Source organism: Pyrus communis, chromosome 7 (genome assembly GCF_041283825.1).
Source record: "Pyrus communis isolate YQ-2024b chromosome 7, ASM4128382v1, whole genome shotgun sequence".
NCBI classification, from domain to species: Eukaryota; Viridiplantae; Streptophyta; class Magnoliopsida; order Rosales; family Rosaceae; genus Pyrus; species Pyrus communis.
In genome coordinates, this window is record NC_142571.1 from 3,353,311 (window position 1) to 3,369,966 (window position 16,656).

Genomic DNA, 16,656 nt, shown 5'->3' on the forward strand with positions numbered 1-16,656 from the left:
ATGAAGGAGAAGGGGAGAGACAAGAAGAGGAAGGACAACAAGAGGTTGAAGAAGCTGGAGATGGGGAGGTGAATCTGGTTCATGAACCAGATTATAATTCTGATGATCTGGAAAGTGTACACTCTGAAGATGAGGAAGGAGGCAAAAAAAGAGAGCATTATCCAGAGTTTAATGAGAAAACAGACATGAAAAATCCATAACTTACTCTAGGGCTTAATTTTAGAGACAGTGCGCAATTCAAAAGAGCCATCATGATGTATTCCTTAGTGAATGGATATGGGGAAATTCATTTTCATAGGAATGAGAAATTGAATATTACTGCTAAGTGTGCAAAGAATTGCCATTGGATTTGTGCTGCTGGCAAGATGCATGGATCAAACAACATCCAAATCAAGATAATCCTTGATCACCACACATGTGGGAGGACTTGAGCAAATAAGAACATAACTGCTTCTTTACTCACAAATTTGTACTTGGATCGGGTAAGCTCAATCCCACATGGCATGTCGAATCTTTTTATCCATTGTGGAATCCAAGTGGAATCATGGGTGTACAAAGATAAAGGCTTATAGGGCATTGAATAAAGCTTTCAAGATTATTGAAGGGAAAGATGCAGAGCAATATACAAAACTGTGGGATTTTGCTGAGGAAGTAAGAAGGACTAACCATGGAAACACTATGAAGTTAAAGTTGAATGAGTAAAGGTTTCAAAGGATATATGTTTACATAGGGCCATGCAAAGAAGGCTTTAAGGTAGGATGTAGACATTTTGATAAGTTTATATGAGTGCCACTTAAAGCTTTAACATGAAAGGCAGTTGTTATGTGCTGTTGGCATTGATTCAAACGATGATACATGGGTTATTGCTTATGCAGTGGTGGAAAGAGAAAATAAGGCAACTTGGATATGGTTCTTACAATTGTTAGTTGATGATATGGGTATAGAAAACCAAAATGGGTGGACATTCATTAGTGACAAGTAAAAGGGGTTAATTCCAGCATTTCAAAAAATTCTCCCCAAATGCCACCACAGATTCTGTGTGAGGCATTTGTACACAAACTATAAGAATTTGTTCAAGGGGAAAACTTTGAATGATGATCTATGGGCAGTTGCCAAAACAACAATGGTTCACACTTCAAAAAGGCGATGGAGGAGGTTAAGAAACTAGATGAGAAGGCCTACAAATGACTAGTGAAGAAGCCTGCAACTCAATTGAGCAAGTCCCACTTTGAAACCTATCCAAAGTGTGACGTGTTGCTGACTAATTTATGTGTGTAGTCATACTAGTGTCAAGGCAAAAGCCTATTATAACTATACTGCAAATGATTCACACTATGTTGATGAAGAGAATTCAAATAAGGCAAGGTATAATGATGAAACAACTAGGAGATCTCTGCCCTAAGATTAAGAAGAAGTTGGAGGAAGCCAAACTCTTAAGTGGCAGGTGCATTGCACAATGGTCAGGAAAGACCAAATTTCAAGTGGATGCTAGAGGTGAGGAATAATATGTGTTGGACTTGGTTGAGAAGACATGCTCTTGTATGAAGTATGATTTGACGAGAATACCTTGCAACCATGCAATATTTGCCATCTATTTCAAGAGAGAAAAACCTGAGGATTATATGGATGCTTACCATTCAAATGCACAGTACTTGGAAGTTTATTCTCACTTAATAATGCCAATGAATGGTATGTCATTATGGGAAGATACTGAAAACCCACCAATCTTGCCTCCATTATATACAAGGCAACCTGGAAGACCAAAGAAGAAGAGAAACAAAGAAGTTGCTGGATTAGAGAAATATGGTGAACAAACCCCCACCAACCCATCAAATAATCCTAAAGTCCTCCTAAGCCACTTAAGCTTTGAAGGAAATGGCAAGGTGCTTTGAAGTGTACTATATACAAGCAAGAAGGACATAATTCAAGGACCTATCATTGACATCTTCCTCTAATGGACAAAAGGTAACATTTTGTACTTTCTTTAATCCTTTCATCCTTAATCATTTAATCCTTTAATCCTTTAATGAATGATTTTATACTTTGTTATAGGCATCCACATCAGCACAAGGGAGAGCATTATCATCAACCGAAGCTGCACCTAGAAAGAGGACAAGGAAATCTAAGGTAAAAACCTAAACCTTTTCCTCTCTTTTGTAGTTTACAACAGCAAGTTTAGTTTAGAACCTTGCTTTGCATCTGACCTTTTGTAATGAACATTGAAATTAGGCATCACAAACAGAGGATGGTTCATCTGCAAATCCTGAAGCTCATTGTCACATCCCAATCCTCATAATAAGATATTGTCTGCTTTGGGCCACGCCCTCACGGATTTGTTATAGGGTTTCCAACCAAAATGCGTCTTATTATAAGGAGGTAGGTATGCACATATAAGACACATCACCTCCTCTCTCCCGGGCGATATGGGATCTCACAATCCACCCTCTTTAGGGGCTCAACGCCCTCGTCGGCACACTTCCGGGTGGGGAGTGACTCTGATACCAAATTGTCACATCCTAGTCTGCATAGTAAGATATTGTCTGCTTTGAGCCACGCTCTCACGGATTTGTTCTTGGGTTTCCATCCAAAACGTGTCTTACTATAGGGAGGTGGACATGTATATATAAGGCACATCACCTCTTCTCCCCCGGGCGATGTGGGATCTCACACTCATTCACCGAGAGCCACCAAGCAGAGACAGACAAGGTAAACCAAGACCTAAAGATGCTAGAAATTGTAACAAATTATTGTTTTATGTGCAATAGGAACTGAAATTATGGTACATGGGTTCTGGAATTAGACATCACAAACATTGAATTTCTTTTGGTTTTTTGAACTAATTTGTAACCCTGAATATGCACTGTTTTGCTAGATGGATTTCAGTAGGTTTTTTGAATCAGTGCACTGTGCATTTTGGGATATTTAAGGGTGTCTAATGCATATCTTTGTAAATGTTAGATGGATTAACGATGCTATATGAATTACAGTTCAACTTTTGGTTTTTGCAAATGTTTTGTTTGAAGTGGACTTTGTGTTCATCTTTTGGTTATATCATGTGTTTATGTAGGATTTGTGTTCATCTCTAGCTTACATCATGTGTTGATATGGGATCATGTGTTTATGTAGAATTTCCATTTGGTTTTTTTAGGTTGTATTATCTTCCAAAATTGGATCATTTAAAAAATTAATTTTTTTTAGCTGACGTTGACTACTTTTAGCAGGAAAAAATTATGTTGACGTGAAAATTAATTTTGGCGGGAAATATACGTGGAAGTTCATATGTGGAGAGGGTGGGACCTAGCTTCAGTCACATCATCATATAACGAAAGAATTGACAGACAATGTAACAGAGGTAGAACATTGCAATAAATTTGTATATAAGGTATGACATTGAAACTTTTTAAAGATGAGGTATGAAATTGTTAATGGCCCAATAGTTAAGATAATTCTGTGTAATTTATCCTAAATTATTTGTTTTAGAAGCACTATAATCTCAAATTAGCCCTTAATGTGCAGGATTACAAGTACTTATAAAGTGGGTTAAAAAATAAGTAAAGTAGGTGAAGTCTAATCATAAATTTATTTGGGTTGATTGATGAGAAGGCTCACATTACACCTCCAATTAATTTTTAATTTTTTTTTTTAGGAAAACTAATGAAAATGATTTGAAAACTTTGAATTTTAACGATAAATGCAAAATAAAGGGTAAAGTGAATAGTAATATAATTGATTTTTTAATGTAAAAATGTATTTTTTTATTAAAATGAATAATACCAGAATCTTTTTATTAAAGTTTTTTTTTTTTTTTTTTTTTGTTCTTTTCGCACGAGCCAGGCAAAAGTAAGGAAAGCGAAAGATTGTAAATTTCAAAACGGAAATGATAACTGAGGCCCAAACGGCGTTAAGATGACAAAACCGGAAAGGAAATGAAAAGGCAGGGTCAATAAGGGAAAGTAGAAAACAGAGCGGCTTGGCGTTGGGAAGGCAAACGAGCAGCAGAGACACGCGGCACTAGACAATTGGGCGGAACCCCACATATATCCATTTGTAGTAGCCTGCATTTTTAAATGCTCTTTGCCTTATTGCGCAAGGAACACACACCCAGCTCTCTCTCTCTCTCTCTCTCTCTCTCTCTCTCACACCATACACCCTTTCTCTCTCTTGCTCACACAGAAAACACTCTCTCTCTCTCTCATCTCTCGCTCACACAGAAACCATCCTCCCTTTCTCTCTCTCTCTCTCTCTCTCTTACTCACAGAATCACAAACAGGTCTCTTTCTTTCTCTCTCTCTCTCTCTCTCAACTTCTGTTTATCTTGGTGAAAGCCATTAGTTAATAAAGTAGATCTGGGTTTGTATGGTTTGTATGTGATTTTCTTAGTTTTGTGTTTGTGGGTTATACCTTTTGGTTTATAAGTCTGAGTGAGAAGAGGGTACATTTCTAAACTTGTGCTAATTTGTGGGTTTTATTTTGCTTTTATAATCAGAGTTTACTTGCTTCATACTTAATTTTACACTAAAAAGTTCCCTTTTTTCTCCCAAAGAAACAATTAGTTTCATTTTTTTTTTTTTTCATTTTTGTTGATGAAGCGTTAACCTTTATTATAGTAAATCCTAACCCGATACTCCAGTCTCACAGGCGAAGTAGTTTCATTTCTGTCGATGATGAACTGTTGATCTATAATACTATACTCTTCCTCGCTACTTGATCGGGCTTGCGTCGAGGTTGATCCTGTTATTTCTTAATTTAGTGCAACATTAAAGTGCAATCTTTTTTCTAAAGGCTGTTTCTTTTTTTTTCTTTTTTTATTTTATTTAAAAGTGTGTTTGTAGTTTGTACAACAGATCTGCTCGGTAGTGGAGCAATATTTTTAAAGGTTTGTTTTTCCCTTATTTTCTTAGGGTTTTTTGTTATATGTAGCTTGTTTTTTTTTTCTTTGTGCTTGTCTGCATTTCCGTCAGAAACCACCGTTTCTTTGTGATGTAATGTTCGTTGGCTGGCTTTAGATTTGAGTATTAGATGAATTGTTTCTTTTCTTTATCTATTTTCTTGTTTGTATTGAGATTTTTGGTCTTGAAAAATTTAAGGGCCTGTTTGATAACCAGTTCAATTTTTTTTCATTTTTTTTCGTTTTTCATTTTTCTGAAAATTGAAAACTACAATTAGGTATTTAATAAGTTTTAAGAAAAAAGTGACTGCAAAAACTGAAACTGAGAATGAAATAATTATCAAAAGACCCCTAAATGTTTTAAGTTTTTTGCTTTTATATAAGAAACAAATGATGAAATAATGGACTATTTTAAAAAAAAAAAATTACCATTTCTCGGCAATCAATAAATTAACAGATTAAGATTATAGTTTGAAGAATGCTTGAGTATGATCCAAACTGCAATTTATTTGTTATTTAAATCCTTGAAACCGTCATCTTATTCATATGCTGTGCATGAATTGGTTATTTCAGTTCTCGTCTTCTGTTCTTAGCTGTTGTATGTATTCTCCCTGATTTAATTTTTAGTGCTTTCCATGTGTATTCCTCCTGATGAGTTAGTGGCAGGACAGTTTGTTTTGTAAGAGAAACTGTCTCAAGTTTGAATTTGTTACACCTACATTGTTTATCAACTGCGGGGTTGGCAGGTATAAGGTAATGGAGTCTTCCGATCCCAAAGGAGCTGAGCTTCCTCCTCCTCCCGCCATTATTCCTCCAAATGTTGTCCCAACTGTGGCAGAAGGAAAATCTGTTGAAGTGGTTAAGAAACCATCAACTTCTAAACTTGTTCCCATGTCAAGGCCAGGCTTTGGATCTAGAGGAAAAAGCATCCAACTAACAACTAACCATTTCAAAGTGGGAGTGAAAATTTCTGATGGCTACTTTTTCCATTACAGTGTAACTTGCTCGTCCCTACATATTTTAATTAGCATCCATTTTACAGCTTAATGTTTGTATAATATTTTGATGTTATAGATATGTTGTTACAGATTGAAATGTTTTATGAGGATGGAACCCCAGTTACAGCAAACGCTATTGGGCGCAAAGTTGTTGAAAAAGTTAAGGAGACATATGACAGGGATCTAGGACGAAAAGAATTTGCTTATGATGGACAGAAGAACTTGTTCACTGTTGGCTCCCTCCCTCATAAAAGACTCGACTTTGTGGTAGTATTGGACAACATCTCGTCAAGCAGGTACTGATTTGTGGATCATCATGTTGAATTTATCTTGCTCTCATTTTCTCTTGAGATCATTGTCTCAGTGGCTATTTTTCACGCTGGTCTAGGCGAATTGGGAATGTCGGAGGTAGTAGTAGTTACGACCCAGCTGAGAGTGGAAGCGATAGGAAGAGACTTAAGCGTTCATTTCGATCCAAAACAATAAAGGTGCTGATAAATTATGCTGCTAAAATCCCAATGCAAGCGATCGTAAATGGATCACGAGGTCAGGCTTCAAAGGAGTTTCAGGAAGCAGTTAGAGTTCTGGACATCATTCTAAGGCAGCATGCAGTCAAGCAGTAAGCAGTTGAATGTTGTATCTTTCCCTCGATCAGTCTTCCCTTGTTGGTTCATCATAGACTGTTTCTGTCCAGGGGTTGTCTCCTTGTCCGACAGTCTTTCTTCCGGAACAATCCAAGGAACCCAGACTTGGGAGAAGGCTTGTCAGGCTGCTCGGGCTTCCATTCAAGTTTCCGAGCTACCCAAGCGGGTCTGTCCCTGAACATGGGTAAGTTTCTAAGCTTTCATTTGTTCTCTGTCATTTTACTGCCACATTAATCACTATCCCTGCCTGAATGCAGATGTATCCACTACAGTGATCATAAAACCAGGTCCCGTTTTGAACTTCCTCTTGGAGAACCAAAAAGTTAATCACCTTCGCCATATTGATTGGATCAAGGTACTTAAAAGTGATTTCATACAGTATTGGCATTGCATTGATATGACTTCATTCATGAGTCTTAGGCTCTGAGCTTCTTTATTTGATCATAGGCTAAAAGGACGCTCAAAAATCTACGGATCAGGATCGAATCCTCTGGTATGGAGTACAAAATCACTGGATTGAGTGACGATACCTGCAAAGAGCAGACGTAAGTTCTTTCTCTGCATTACCAATGCCATCTAAACATCATCTCAAGTTCTTGTATTCTAATATGTATGAACCTGTTTATCTGAAATATTTCACCATGTTTTCTCTATGTGAAGATTTTTTCTAAAAAAGAGTAAAGGACAAGATGGTGACGGAGAAGAAGTTACTGTTTATGACTACTTTGTTCGCCATAAACACATACCTGTACGTGAGTCAGCAGATTTTCCATGCATCAATGTTGGGAAAGCAAAGCGGCCATCTTTCTTTCCACTTGAGGTGATACATTAACTTCAAATGATAACTACTATGGTTACTATTGGAATTATTTTTCATGCTACTTTGCCTGTGTAGCTTTGTACCTTGGTTCCATTGCAACGCTATACCAAAGCTTTGTCCACTAAGCAAAGGTCTACACTAGTGGGGGAGTCCCGGCAGAAGCCCCAGGAGCGGATTTCAGTTTTGCAACGTGTAAGTTAATTCTTCTCTCCATGTGTTATAGTTTATACTTTGAAATTTTGAATCTAACACTTTCTTTCGTCTCATACGTTATATTCTTGCAGGAGCTGAGAAGTAGTAACTACAATGCTGACCGGATGCTTCAATCTTCTGGAATATCAATCAGTCCTGAATTTATGCAGGTTGAAGGCCGTGTGCTGTCAGCCCCAAGGGTAAGACTTGTGTGTCAATTTTGGATCCTTTCTTCTCATGTCTCTACTATTATTTTATTGATGTATTTCCTTTTTATCCTCTCTCTTTTGTTGCAGTTAAAAGTGGGCAATGGGAATGATTTTTTCCCGCGGAATGGGCGCTGGAATTTCAGCAATATGGTGCTCTTCCTTTCTTGTGCTTTCTTGTTGCACCACTATCAAATTCTGAATTTCTTGTACTGAATTTAGCTTGCTTACCTGCATGTAGAGTTTTGTGGAACCGGTAAAAATTGAGACATGGGCAATTGTCAACTTCTCTGATTTCCGTGACATTGATTTCCTGATCAAGACTATGTTGAAGTGTGGAGATATGAGAGGAATCGTGAGATTTTCTCTTTCCTCTGAATTATATTATGAGATCTACTCCAGGATGTACATCTGATCCCTTAATTCTTTGTTCTAAACATTTGTTGTTGTTTTTCGGTAGGCCATACATCCTCCAAGTCATGTATTTCAAGAGAAAAATCAGCATAAGCGTGAGCCAGCTGCGGTCCGAGTGGACAAGGTGTTTGAAGAAAGAGGATTGAGAATTAAGAAAGAAATACCAAAGCTTCTGCTGTGTATTCTTCCAGAGAGGAATAACATATATGGTCAAAATCAGATCGCAATTTTTTTTTCATCTATTTATTGTTTTAACATTTTAGTTTGAGTATGTATTCTGTACTAACAATTCCTTACACTTAAGGTCCATGGAAAAGGAAATGTCTCTCCGAGGTCGGGGTTATAACACAGTGCATTATCTGGAAGGGTAAAAGGATGAATGATCAGTATATCACAAATGTGCTCCTCAAAATCAATGCTAAGGTACTTGTGGAAATTGTCTCGTGTCATCTCGTCTATGGTTTGGTTTTAGTTATTAGTCATGCGTTAACTTGTCTTAATGTCGCATATGCAGCTTGGTGGAATGAACACCTATCTAACAGCGGAGTATTCTCGCTCTATACCTATGGCTTCTAGGTCTCCTACTATGATTTTGGGTATGGATGTGTCCCATGGCTCACCTGGGCGGTCAGATGTTCCTTCTATTGCAGCTGTAACCATTTCAACCTCTAAACTGATTTTTTTTTTCTTTCATATTCTTTTCCAAAGTACTACTCTATTTTGTCTGGAATTGATGTCACCCGGAAAGTTTGCTGCTGTATCATGTCATGTGCATTTGTGGATGCATACCTCTTTACATATTGTAAGTTGGAGGTTTGTAGGTGGTCGGTTCAAGGAAATGGCCCTCAATTTCTCATTATCGTGCCTCAGTTCGTACTCAATCACCGAAAGTAGAAATGATTGCTTCTCTGTTCAAGCCTGTGTCGGATAAAGATGATGAGGGCATAATCAGGTTGGCCTCTCTCACCACTTACATTGACCTTACTTTTGTTATACTTGTTTCAATCAATTCTGTAACATATGTGCTCTTTTCAGGGAACTGCTACTAGACTTTTATCGTACATCAAACAGCAGTAAGCCGGCTCAGATAATAATCTTCAGGTGTAGTATCATTCATAAGAGTAATGCCACATATGTAAGGAGTTACAAAATTCATTTTGATTATGCCCTTGATCGTCACCAGCGAACTACTGTGAGTCCTTTTGTGTACTTTAAATAAAAAGCTAGAAAATTTTCTTGAGTTCTAGTAGTATCGTTATATTAACATTTTACAACAATTATTCTGACATATATAATCACAGATCTACAACTGCAGGCTCTCTGTGGTATTGTTCTTTGCCTGTTTAGGCAATGTCCTACAACAATGAGTAGAGAAATAAGATAAAATTTTGTTAATGTTCTCTGTGATTAAGTGTAAGAGTTTTTATGGTTTCATCCTTATATCCAATTTTTATTAGTTTCATATCTTGAAAGGTTAGCATCTCAAGCGATCGGTGTTGATGACATCCCATTCCCATTTAAATGAATCTTCAAATTAGCTCTGGTTCATTTTTGTCTAACAATGTTGAATCATTCATTGAATAGTTTCACAAAGGTCGTGTACAATTCTTGCTGAACTTGTTTTGGTTTTCTTTTGCTTAGGGATGGAACGAGCGAATCACAGTTCGACCAAGTCTTGAATGATGAAATGAGCCAGATCATTCAGGTCTCTCTTGGTCAATTTAAATTTTCTTTCTAATTCCTTCCTGGAAATAGAAAATGTTCATATCTAAATTTTGTTATATGTATTTATATATGTATTTCAGGCCTGCAAGTTTCTTGATGAGGGGTGGTCTCCAAAGTTCATGGTAATTGTAGCACAAAAGAATCACCATACAAAATTCTTCCAGACTGGTTCTTCTCATAATGTTCCACCGGGTTAGTCATTTTCCCATCGCTGCATGAATTTTTGAACAGAAAACCAGAAGGAAATGTGCTTTCGTTAATTGTCCCATAATCAGAAGTATCCTTTCATAACTTGAATGCAGGGACTATCATTGACAGAACAGTTTGTCATCCAACTAACAATGATTTCTACCTGTGTGCTCATGCTGGGATGATTGTGAGTATTCTTAAGAACCCGTTGCTCTTTCTTATTGAAGATAAGATACCTCAGCAGATAAACTAGAGAATGTGTTTCCTGCAATGCAAGTTGGTCGTCCCCAGAACGATTTTTATCTGCTAATGTAATGGAATCAAGAAATTTTAACTTATGTCTAATAATCTGTTTACTGGATTATGTTTGTCTACTGTAACTATCTGATTGAGCTACGTTGAAGGGAAATCATTCAGTTGACTTTGGATTGTTTATGTAGGGGACTACACGACCTACTCATTATCATGTTCTACTTGATCAACTTGGCTATTCAACAGATGACTTGCAAGAACTTGTTCACTCTTTATCGTATGTGTAAGTACACTCATATTCTGGTTATGTTTTCCGAAGTATGAGTTTACTTCAGACCTGAAACCCTGCTATAATTTATATACAGGTTCCAAAGGAGTACCACAGCCATATCAGTAGGTAATATATTCTCTTCCGGTTATTTTTTATTTTTATTTTTTTCTGCTTGGTGTTTGATGAAGTTGTTGGTGGTTGCTGTTTTCTCTTTCCCACAGTTGCTCCGATACGCTATGCTCATCTGGCAGCCGCCCAGATGTCGCAGTTCATTGACTTCGATGAAATATCGGAGACTTCCTCAAGCCGAGGTGGTAGTGTTACAGTAGCTGGTGGTGTGGCGGTGCCTGAATTGCCAAAACTGCATGAAGATGTCAAGAACTACATGTTCTTCTGTTGAAGATATTTTGGCCTTACAGTAGCATATGAACTCGTGTGATATTTATGTTCAGATACTATTTCGGAAACTACTTGTGGCATTGATGTTTGACGTTCTTTACTTTCGTAAATTTCCAGACAAACATTCAGAATTTGTCCCTCTGATACTTGTCGTATATGTCTTTGATTAAGAAGACTGGTGCACCTTACGTGAGCTTTGCTCAATTAGTTAAATCTCAACCGTTCACTTGTGAAGAAAAAAATGTGTGGATGAGAATTTTCGCACCATATGCATAAACATAAAACTTGCGGCCTACATATCTCGTAAGCGTGACTGCAGACTCTGCATTCAAGTGGCACTAGGGAGGAGGTGGTGGAAGGGAGATGCTAGCCAGCCAAAATTCTCTAACCAACCATTTCAAAGTGCGAGTGAAAGTTTCACAGTTTGCTGTTTTCTCTTTATCGCAGTCGAACCAGTACGTTGCGGCCATATTGGTAGCCGCTCGGACGCAACGTCGGAGACTCCGTGAAGTGACGGTGGTGATGGTGGTGGCAGTGTGGCAGCGCCAGAATTCCCCAAGATAAATAAGAATGTGATGACCCCATTGTTTTTCTGTTGAAAAATATTGGATGCCCTATGGATTTCAGAGGTCATTTTTCCAAGAGTTATTTCTGCCCTACCTTCTTCTGTTCTTCATAAACATCTTCTGGGAAGAACTGACAATAGAATGGTGACTCAAACTCCTTATAAACCCAAACACCGTTTCTTGACTTTCCGATGTAGAACAAATCTTAACATCTCCACAAGAACTTATACAGCTCCAATAAAGGAATAATACTAGGTACACCAAATGATGCGGCACCAATTAAATTTGTCCGTTAGAATTTGACTAATAATTGTAATAAAAAATTATATAATGTAGATTATGCGACATCATTTAGCGCATAAATTTAATGTATGTAGCACCACCCCGAATAAAACCTGAAAATGACGCTTCGTGCCAACCCTCAACCCCTGATGTCAAAGAGTCATCACTTACCCTCACCAGATATATTTGTGCTACGAGTTATATTTACTAGAACCAGAACCCGAACCCGAACCCCATCAAAGAACATGGTTTCCAAATGGCATGGGTTGCAGCAGGCAGAGAGAGACCATGAACACCACAATTTCGAAAACACAACTCTAAGATTTTCTGGACAAGTCTTACAGACAATTGAGTAAAATGGTTCGACGAAAATTCCTAACGCGACTAATGTCACAAAGTGAAAAGAAAGGAAAGCACAAGCAGCTGATGCATATAGATACAAATTTCAGAGGGGAGCTGATGATGTTCTACGAAGCTGGTACTTTGGCTCAGGAGGCGGTGCACTCGGCAACACCTTCTCTAGCTCCTGCAACAATATAAAAATTATCGATAATTTCTTTCGTTACTAATTTAAAATTCAGAAAATTCTCAAGCCTGGTCTGCGAAATTTCTTTATTTTCAATTATATTTGAGTAATGGAGAAAGAGAAATGAGATAGAAAATGATCGTTTAATCATGGCGTTATCTCAACATCTTGCAAAGTCAAGAACAAACTAGGCAACAAGTTTTCTACTATTGGAGGAAGTAGATCCTCCAAAACAACACTAGTAGATAATGAAGTCCAAACTACAGATGAAAATTAAAAACTGGGACATCTTAAGCAGCATTCTTTTAATTACATATGCGGGGGGAAACGAACATTTTATTAAGTAAAATGGCAGTGGACAAAAAGTCCACTTCAAACACAAGCGAGAAGTCCAACAAATGTAGCATTTGGCTTCCCAACTATCATTTTAAGGTACAATTCTGTTTGCACCATTGCTGCCCATTTTGAGTCCTCAATGAAGTTAAAGTTTCTCCACTCTCTCTTCTATAGTAATTTCTAGGAGGTAATTTGAGTTAACACGTGTCGGAATGGGTTGCATCACTAACAACTGGTACAGCAATGCCCTAACATGTGGGTAATTCAGTCATATTTAACTTAAAAATTGGTGGCATATCAATCCTTGCAATCTTGCACTTTCACCATAATACTTGGACCTGAAATCTTTTTTATGGCCAAACTTTCAAAGAACCAAGTGCTCCTCAAAGGGATATCACTAGAGATATTTTTATGCTAAATGCTCAGACCCATTCCCCAAACCTAAAGCAAAGTTGAAAAATAAACCCACACACAACTCTACACCTCATCCACAATCTATCACCACCTTCCAAAAAATCATGCCATGTCCAACTTTGTCCTTGAACTTGAACATTCATTAGCAACTAGGAGTATCTGCTTGTCAACAAAAGCATATTGAGGGAGCAGGAAACAATCCCAATATTCAAGGTGGATCCAAATATGCAAGGTGGAACCAGTAGTAAGAACATTCATCGGCTACTACACAAACTACTACCTAAACTTACAATGCTAAAACTCTAAACTACTAACTCTGGATCACAAGTCTTGAAAGCATGTAGAGTAAAAACATTGATAATAAGTCATGACATCACGGAAAATTCAATAGGGGTACCCAACATTTTACTCAGTATTACCCACGCACCTTATTTTCCTGAAACTTCCTATCTTTACAATTTGAAAAAGCTTAAGAGAGCAAAACCGAAAAAAAAAACCTTTTAAAAAAATGAAAAGAAGTGTCTTCCCTGCTGGCTCCCCTGCTGTTGCAGGAAGGCACGCCGATACCAGAGCCGGCAGCAGAAGCAGTTTAGTTTTTGTTTTCCTTTAAAAAAAGATGATGTTCAAGAGGGTGAACGGAGGTTTTAAAATCATGTTTTTGGATCATGCAGCTACCAATCTGTAATATTATCAAACTCTAGCTACCAAATTACCAGTTAAACCTTTTATACAATGGTTTTCAAACCTATCCTAATTCCTATATCACTATTTCTCTACAATCAATGACTCTGCATCAGATTAATCTGATTTCAGCAATATGCCAATATCCAAAATCAAGAAACATAATAATCATCCATTGAAACCATGAATTTATGTTAGTGGTGTCTCTGTGTGTTTGTCTCAATTACTTGCAGGCTTGTATCTGAATAATTAAATCTGATGCAAAACAAACAAATAAAATGTGTGCGTTTGTCCCAAATGAAAGAAAAGAAGCCAACTTAGATTCTCTCTTTTCTAATGAGGAAATAAAATGTTTTACTAATTGTAGTTGTATTAAAGCAAGCTACAATCATCAGTCAACAATTCAAGATGTATTAAAGAAATCAAATGAAGCAAATACAAATATACAACAGACAAAAAGAAACCTGACCTTCTGTTTCCTTAGCCTTTCATTTTCCTCCTCCAGGCGTGAAACTTTGTTCTCCAGTTCATTTGTATACGCCTGTTAACAGTTTACAAAATTCAGCTAAAATTGCAAAAAGAAAACCTTGTGGTGGACTTATAAACCGAAAGATAGGAAATATTGACCTGCTTCCTTGCTCGTGACCGGGCAGCAGATTCCCTGTTCTTTATCATTCTCTTTTGCCTTCGCTCAACAGTCTTCTCAACAATGTCCTCAGAGTTGCCTCTTTTCCTCCCAGGTGTCTGCGTATCTGATAGAGCACCCATTAAGGGTGAAGGCAATGGAACTTGGTTGTCAGGATACGGGACTTCCATCATAGCTCCAGCCCCTACGTGCATTGGCGGTGGTATAGGTTGGCTTGGCATGTATACCCCCATCATACTTTGTTGTGGATGCTGATATTGTGGTTGTGAGTACTGCATCCACTGACCTTGTGGAAACTGTGCTGCCATATTTGCATCAACCCCAACAAGAGGACCAGCACACTGTTTGTCCGAAGATGCTTCGGCTTCAGCAACAACTCCGGCCTTGACCAAGAAATCCTCCAAAGTCATCTCTCCCAAAGTCCGTTGTCTTTCTTGAGATTTCTTTTCTTCTTCATCTTTGCTTTGTTGAATATCTCTCCAAACCTCATCGACTGTCTTCTTGCTCAATGCACTAGTTAATGACAGGCTTGCCTGACGCTGCAGTTGAGCTTGATTGACCAGTGTCGTGCCTTCAATGTCTATGCCCATGGTCTGATTTGCTTCCACACTCCATACATTTTTTAGAAGCTCGTCAAGGTTCATGCTGCTGAGTGGCTTCCCCAAGTCACCTAACTGATTCTGTACCTCATCCAATGTGAGACTGTACATTGAGTTTTGCCGTCCCAAAGGCTGAAACTGTGACTGTTTGCAATTACCATCAGCCCCACCTTGAGATCCCATTGTCTGTATCCCCATTCACCAATTCTTAATAAGAAATTGTCAGTTACACTGAAAGTCTAAATTTTCAAATATACTAAACGATACCATAGTTCAGCCTTAAACCCACAAGACGCAATCTTCAATCAACCTGAATATCAGAAACCTATATCAAAAAAACATCGATGGCTCAGACTCCGAATTTTCTAGCATTTAACAAGATCATGCATGGTCAAAATACCAAGTAACTAGACGAAGAATGACAACGACGGTGAGTACATATCAACATGATTTGCAAATGAATACAAAGTTGAATGACGGTTAGAATGATTTCATCAGTTCCATGGAATAAAACATGGAGGCATGCAATCAGTAGAGCCATAAGCTGACATTCAAAAGACGGAAAAAATGAAGAGAAAAAAAAAAAAAAAAAAAAAGCTAGATTAATGCCCATAAAATTACAGCTTTCTCCCTTAAATGGATAAGAATTAAGAACAGTCCAATTTATTCGAAAATATAAACAAAAAACCAAAAGATTACCAACTTGCAAATTCAACTCAAAATCATGAACCTCTATATAGAGAAAAAGGAAATCTAATAAATCAGGGTCTAAGTGATTGAAACCCAACTCTAATCAAGCACATAAAGATATTTAAAATCAAAAAAGGTAAAAAATAAGGGTCTAAACTAACAAAAGGATTTGCCAGAAAAAGCTGTGAACTCTTGCATGCAAGTGATTGAAGGAGTTGCAGAGCCTCCATTTGACCCAATGCTTTCAAACCCTAAACCCACCATCAAAATCTCACAAAGAAAAACCCCAAAAATCCAATTTTCCCAGAAAATCAATGAGCAACACCATGAAAAATGAAAAATGAAATTACCTTATTCCTCCAAAAAGGAACAAAATTTCACATCACCTCACCACAGAAAATCCCAAATCCCAGAAATTCGATTTGCATGCAACAGAAATCAGTGTTTTCTTAAATAAAAAAATTTAATTAAACGAAGAAGAAAATCACTGACCCAACTTCATTCCCAAATGCACGAATGTTTATCCTCAGGAAAAAAACAAAGTTCCAACAAATTCAATTTTTTACAAGAAGAAGAATGACGACTGAGAGGTCTGCCTGAATAAAGAGCATCGGATACATACATATATATATATATATATATATTGAGAGAGAGAGAGAGAGCACTCACTTTAGAGAGAGGGGGAGAGAGTCCGATCTGAATCGCAGGGAGAGTTTTGGGTTGAAGAGATTGCTGTTTGTTTGAGTGTTGAGGTTGGAATCATCAGCAGTAGCTCTCACACATACCAACTGTATCTATTTCTTCAATGTATCCAATTTGCAGAAACACAAACAAAACTCAAAAAGCGCAGTTGTGAGAGAGGAGAGAGAAAGAGAGAGAGAGAGAGAGAGAGAGAGAGAGAGATTTCTGGCTTTCTGC

The 16,656-nt window shown here is 37.6% G+C and overlaps 2 protein-coding genes and 1 pseudogene across 10 annotated transcripts; 2 read left to right on the forward strand and 1 right to left on the reverse strand.

Moving 5' to 3' along the window:
• Window positions 1–3,086, forward strand: LOC148695467 (uncharacterized; annotated as a pseudogene).
• Window positions 3,087–4,134: 1,048 nt separating this feature from the next.
• On the forward strand, window positions 4,135–11,211 carry LOC137734616 (protein argonaute 4A-like). Of its 6 annotated transcripts, XM_088697605.1 has the most exons (24): window positions 4,202–4,270; window positions 4,639–4,724; window positions 5,635–5,884; window positions 5,977–6,182; window positions 6,275–6,505; window positions 6,581–6,714; window positions 6,788–6,885; window positions 6,978–7,075; window positions 7,191–7,350; window positions 7,426–7,542; window positions 7,635–7,742; window positions 7,839–7,901; window positions 7,990–8,103; window positions 8,209–8,371; window positions 8,467–8,585; window positions 8,677–8,814; window positions 8,984–9,114; window positions 9,198–9,263; window positions 9,804–9,867; window positions 9,968–10,079; window positions 10,190–10,263; window positions 10,517–10,611; window positions 10,694–10,725; window positions 10,821–11,211. In XM_088697605.1, the coding sequence occupies exons 3-24, from the start codon at window positions 5,645–5,647 to the stop codon at window positions 10,997–10,999; spliced, it is 2,742 nt and encodes a 913-aa protein (XP_088553731.1). In that variant the 5' UTR covers window positions 4,202–4,270; window positions 4,639–4,724; window positions 5,635–5,644; the 3' UTR covers window positions 11,000–11,211. The 6 variants fall into 6 exon arrangements, with proteins under 6 accessions (XP_068329960.2, XP_088553734.1, XP_088553731.1 ...); XM_068473859.2 differs by lacking the exon at window positions 4,639–4,724 and having other exon boundaries at window positions 4,135–4,270; XM_088697608.1 differs by lacking the exon at window positions 4,639–4,724 and having other exon boundaries at window positions 4,192–4,318; window positions 5,573–5,884.
• A 936-nt stretch (window positions 11,212–12,147) lies between these two features.
• On the reverse strand, window positions 12,148–16,656 carry LOC137734102 (ABSCISIC ACID-INSENSITIVE 5-like protein 2). 4 transcript variants are annotated; one of them, XM_088697611.1, is made up of 5 exons: window positions 16,408–16,656; window positions 15,316–15,358; window positions 14,431–15,234; window positions 14,273–14,344; window positions 12,148–12,372 (listed from the first exon to the last, which is right to left on the reverse strand). In XM_088697611.1, the coding sequence occupies exons 2-5, from the start codon at window positions 15,316–15,318 to the stop codon at window positions 12,292–12,294; spliced, it is 960 nt and encodes a 319-aa protein (XP_088553737.1). In that variant the 5' UTR covers window positions 15,319–15,358; window positions 16,408–16,656; the 3' UTR covers window positions 12,148–12,291. The 4 variants fall into 4 exon arrangements, with proteins under 4 accessions (XP_088553737.1, XP_068329486.2, XP_068329485.2 ...); XM_068473385.2 differs by having other exon boundaries at window positions 15,316–15,373; XM_068473384.2 differs by having other exon boundaries at window positions 14,431–15,373; window positions 16,408–16,546.

Excerpts from the sequence above, each read along its gene's own strand:
- LOC137734102 (XM_068473384.2), bottom strand. The coding sequence starts at position 15,246 with ATGGGGATACAGACAATGGGATCTCAAGGTGGGGCTGATGGTAATTGC. Across the intron at positions 14,345-14,430 it reads GGTCACGAGCAAGGAAGCAG|GCGTATACAAATGAACTGGA; the intron begins GTCAATATTTCC and ends AACTGTTAACAG. Across the intron at positions 12,373-14,272 it reads AAAGGCTAAGGAAACAGAAG|GAGCTAGAGAAGGTGTTGCC; the intron begins GTCAGGTTTCTT and ends ATATTGTTGCAG.
- LOC137734616 (XM_068473859.2), top strand. The coding sequence starts at position 5,645 with ATGGAGTCTTCCGATCCCAAAGGAGCTGAGCTTCCTCCTCCTCCCGCC. Across the intron at positions 6,506-6,580 it reads AGGCAGCATGCAGTCAAGCA|GGGTTGTCTCCTTGTCCGAC; the intron begins GTAAGCAGTTGA and ends GTTTCTGTCCAG. Across the intron at positions 10,612-10,693 it reads GTTCACTCTTTATCGTATGT|GTTCCAAAGGAGTACCACAG; the intron begins GTAAGTACACTC and ends ATTTATATACAG.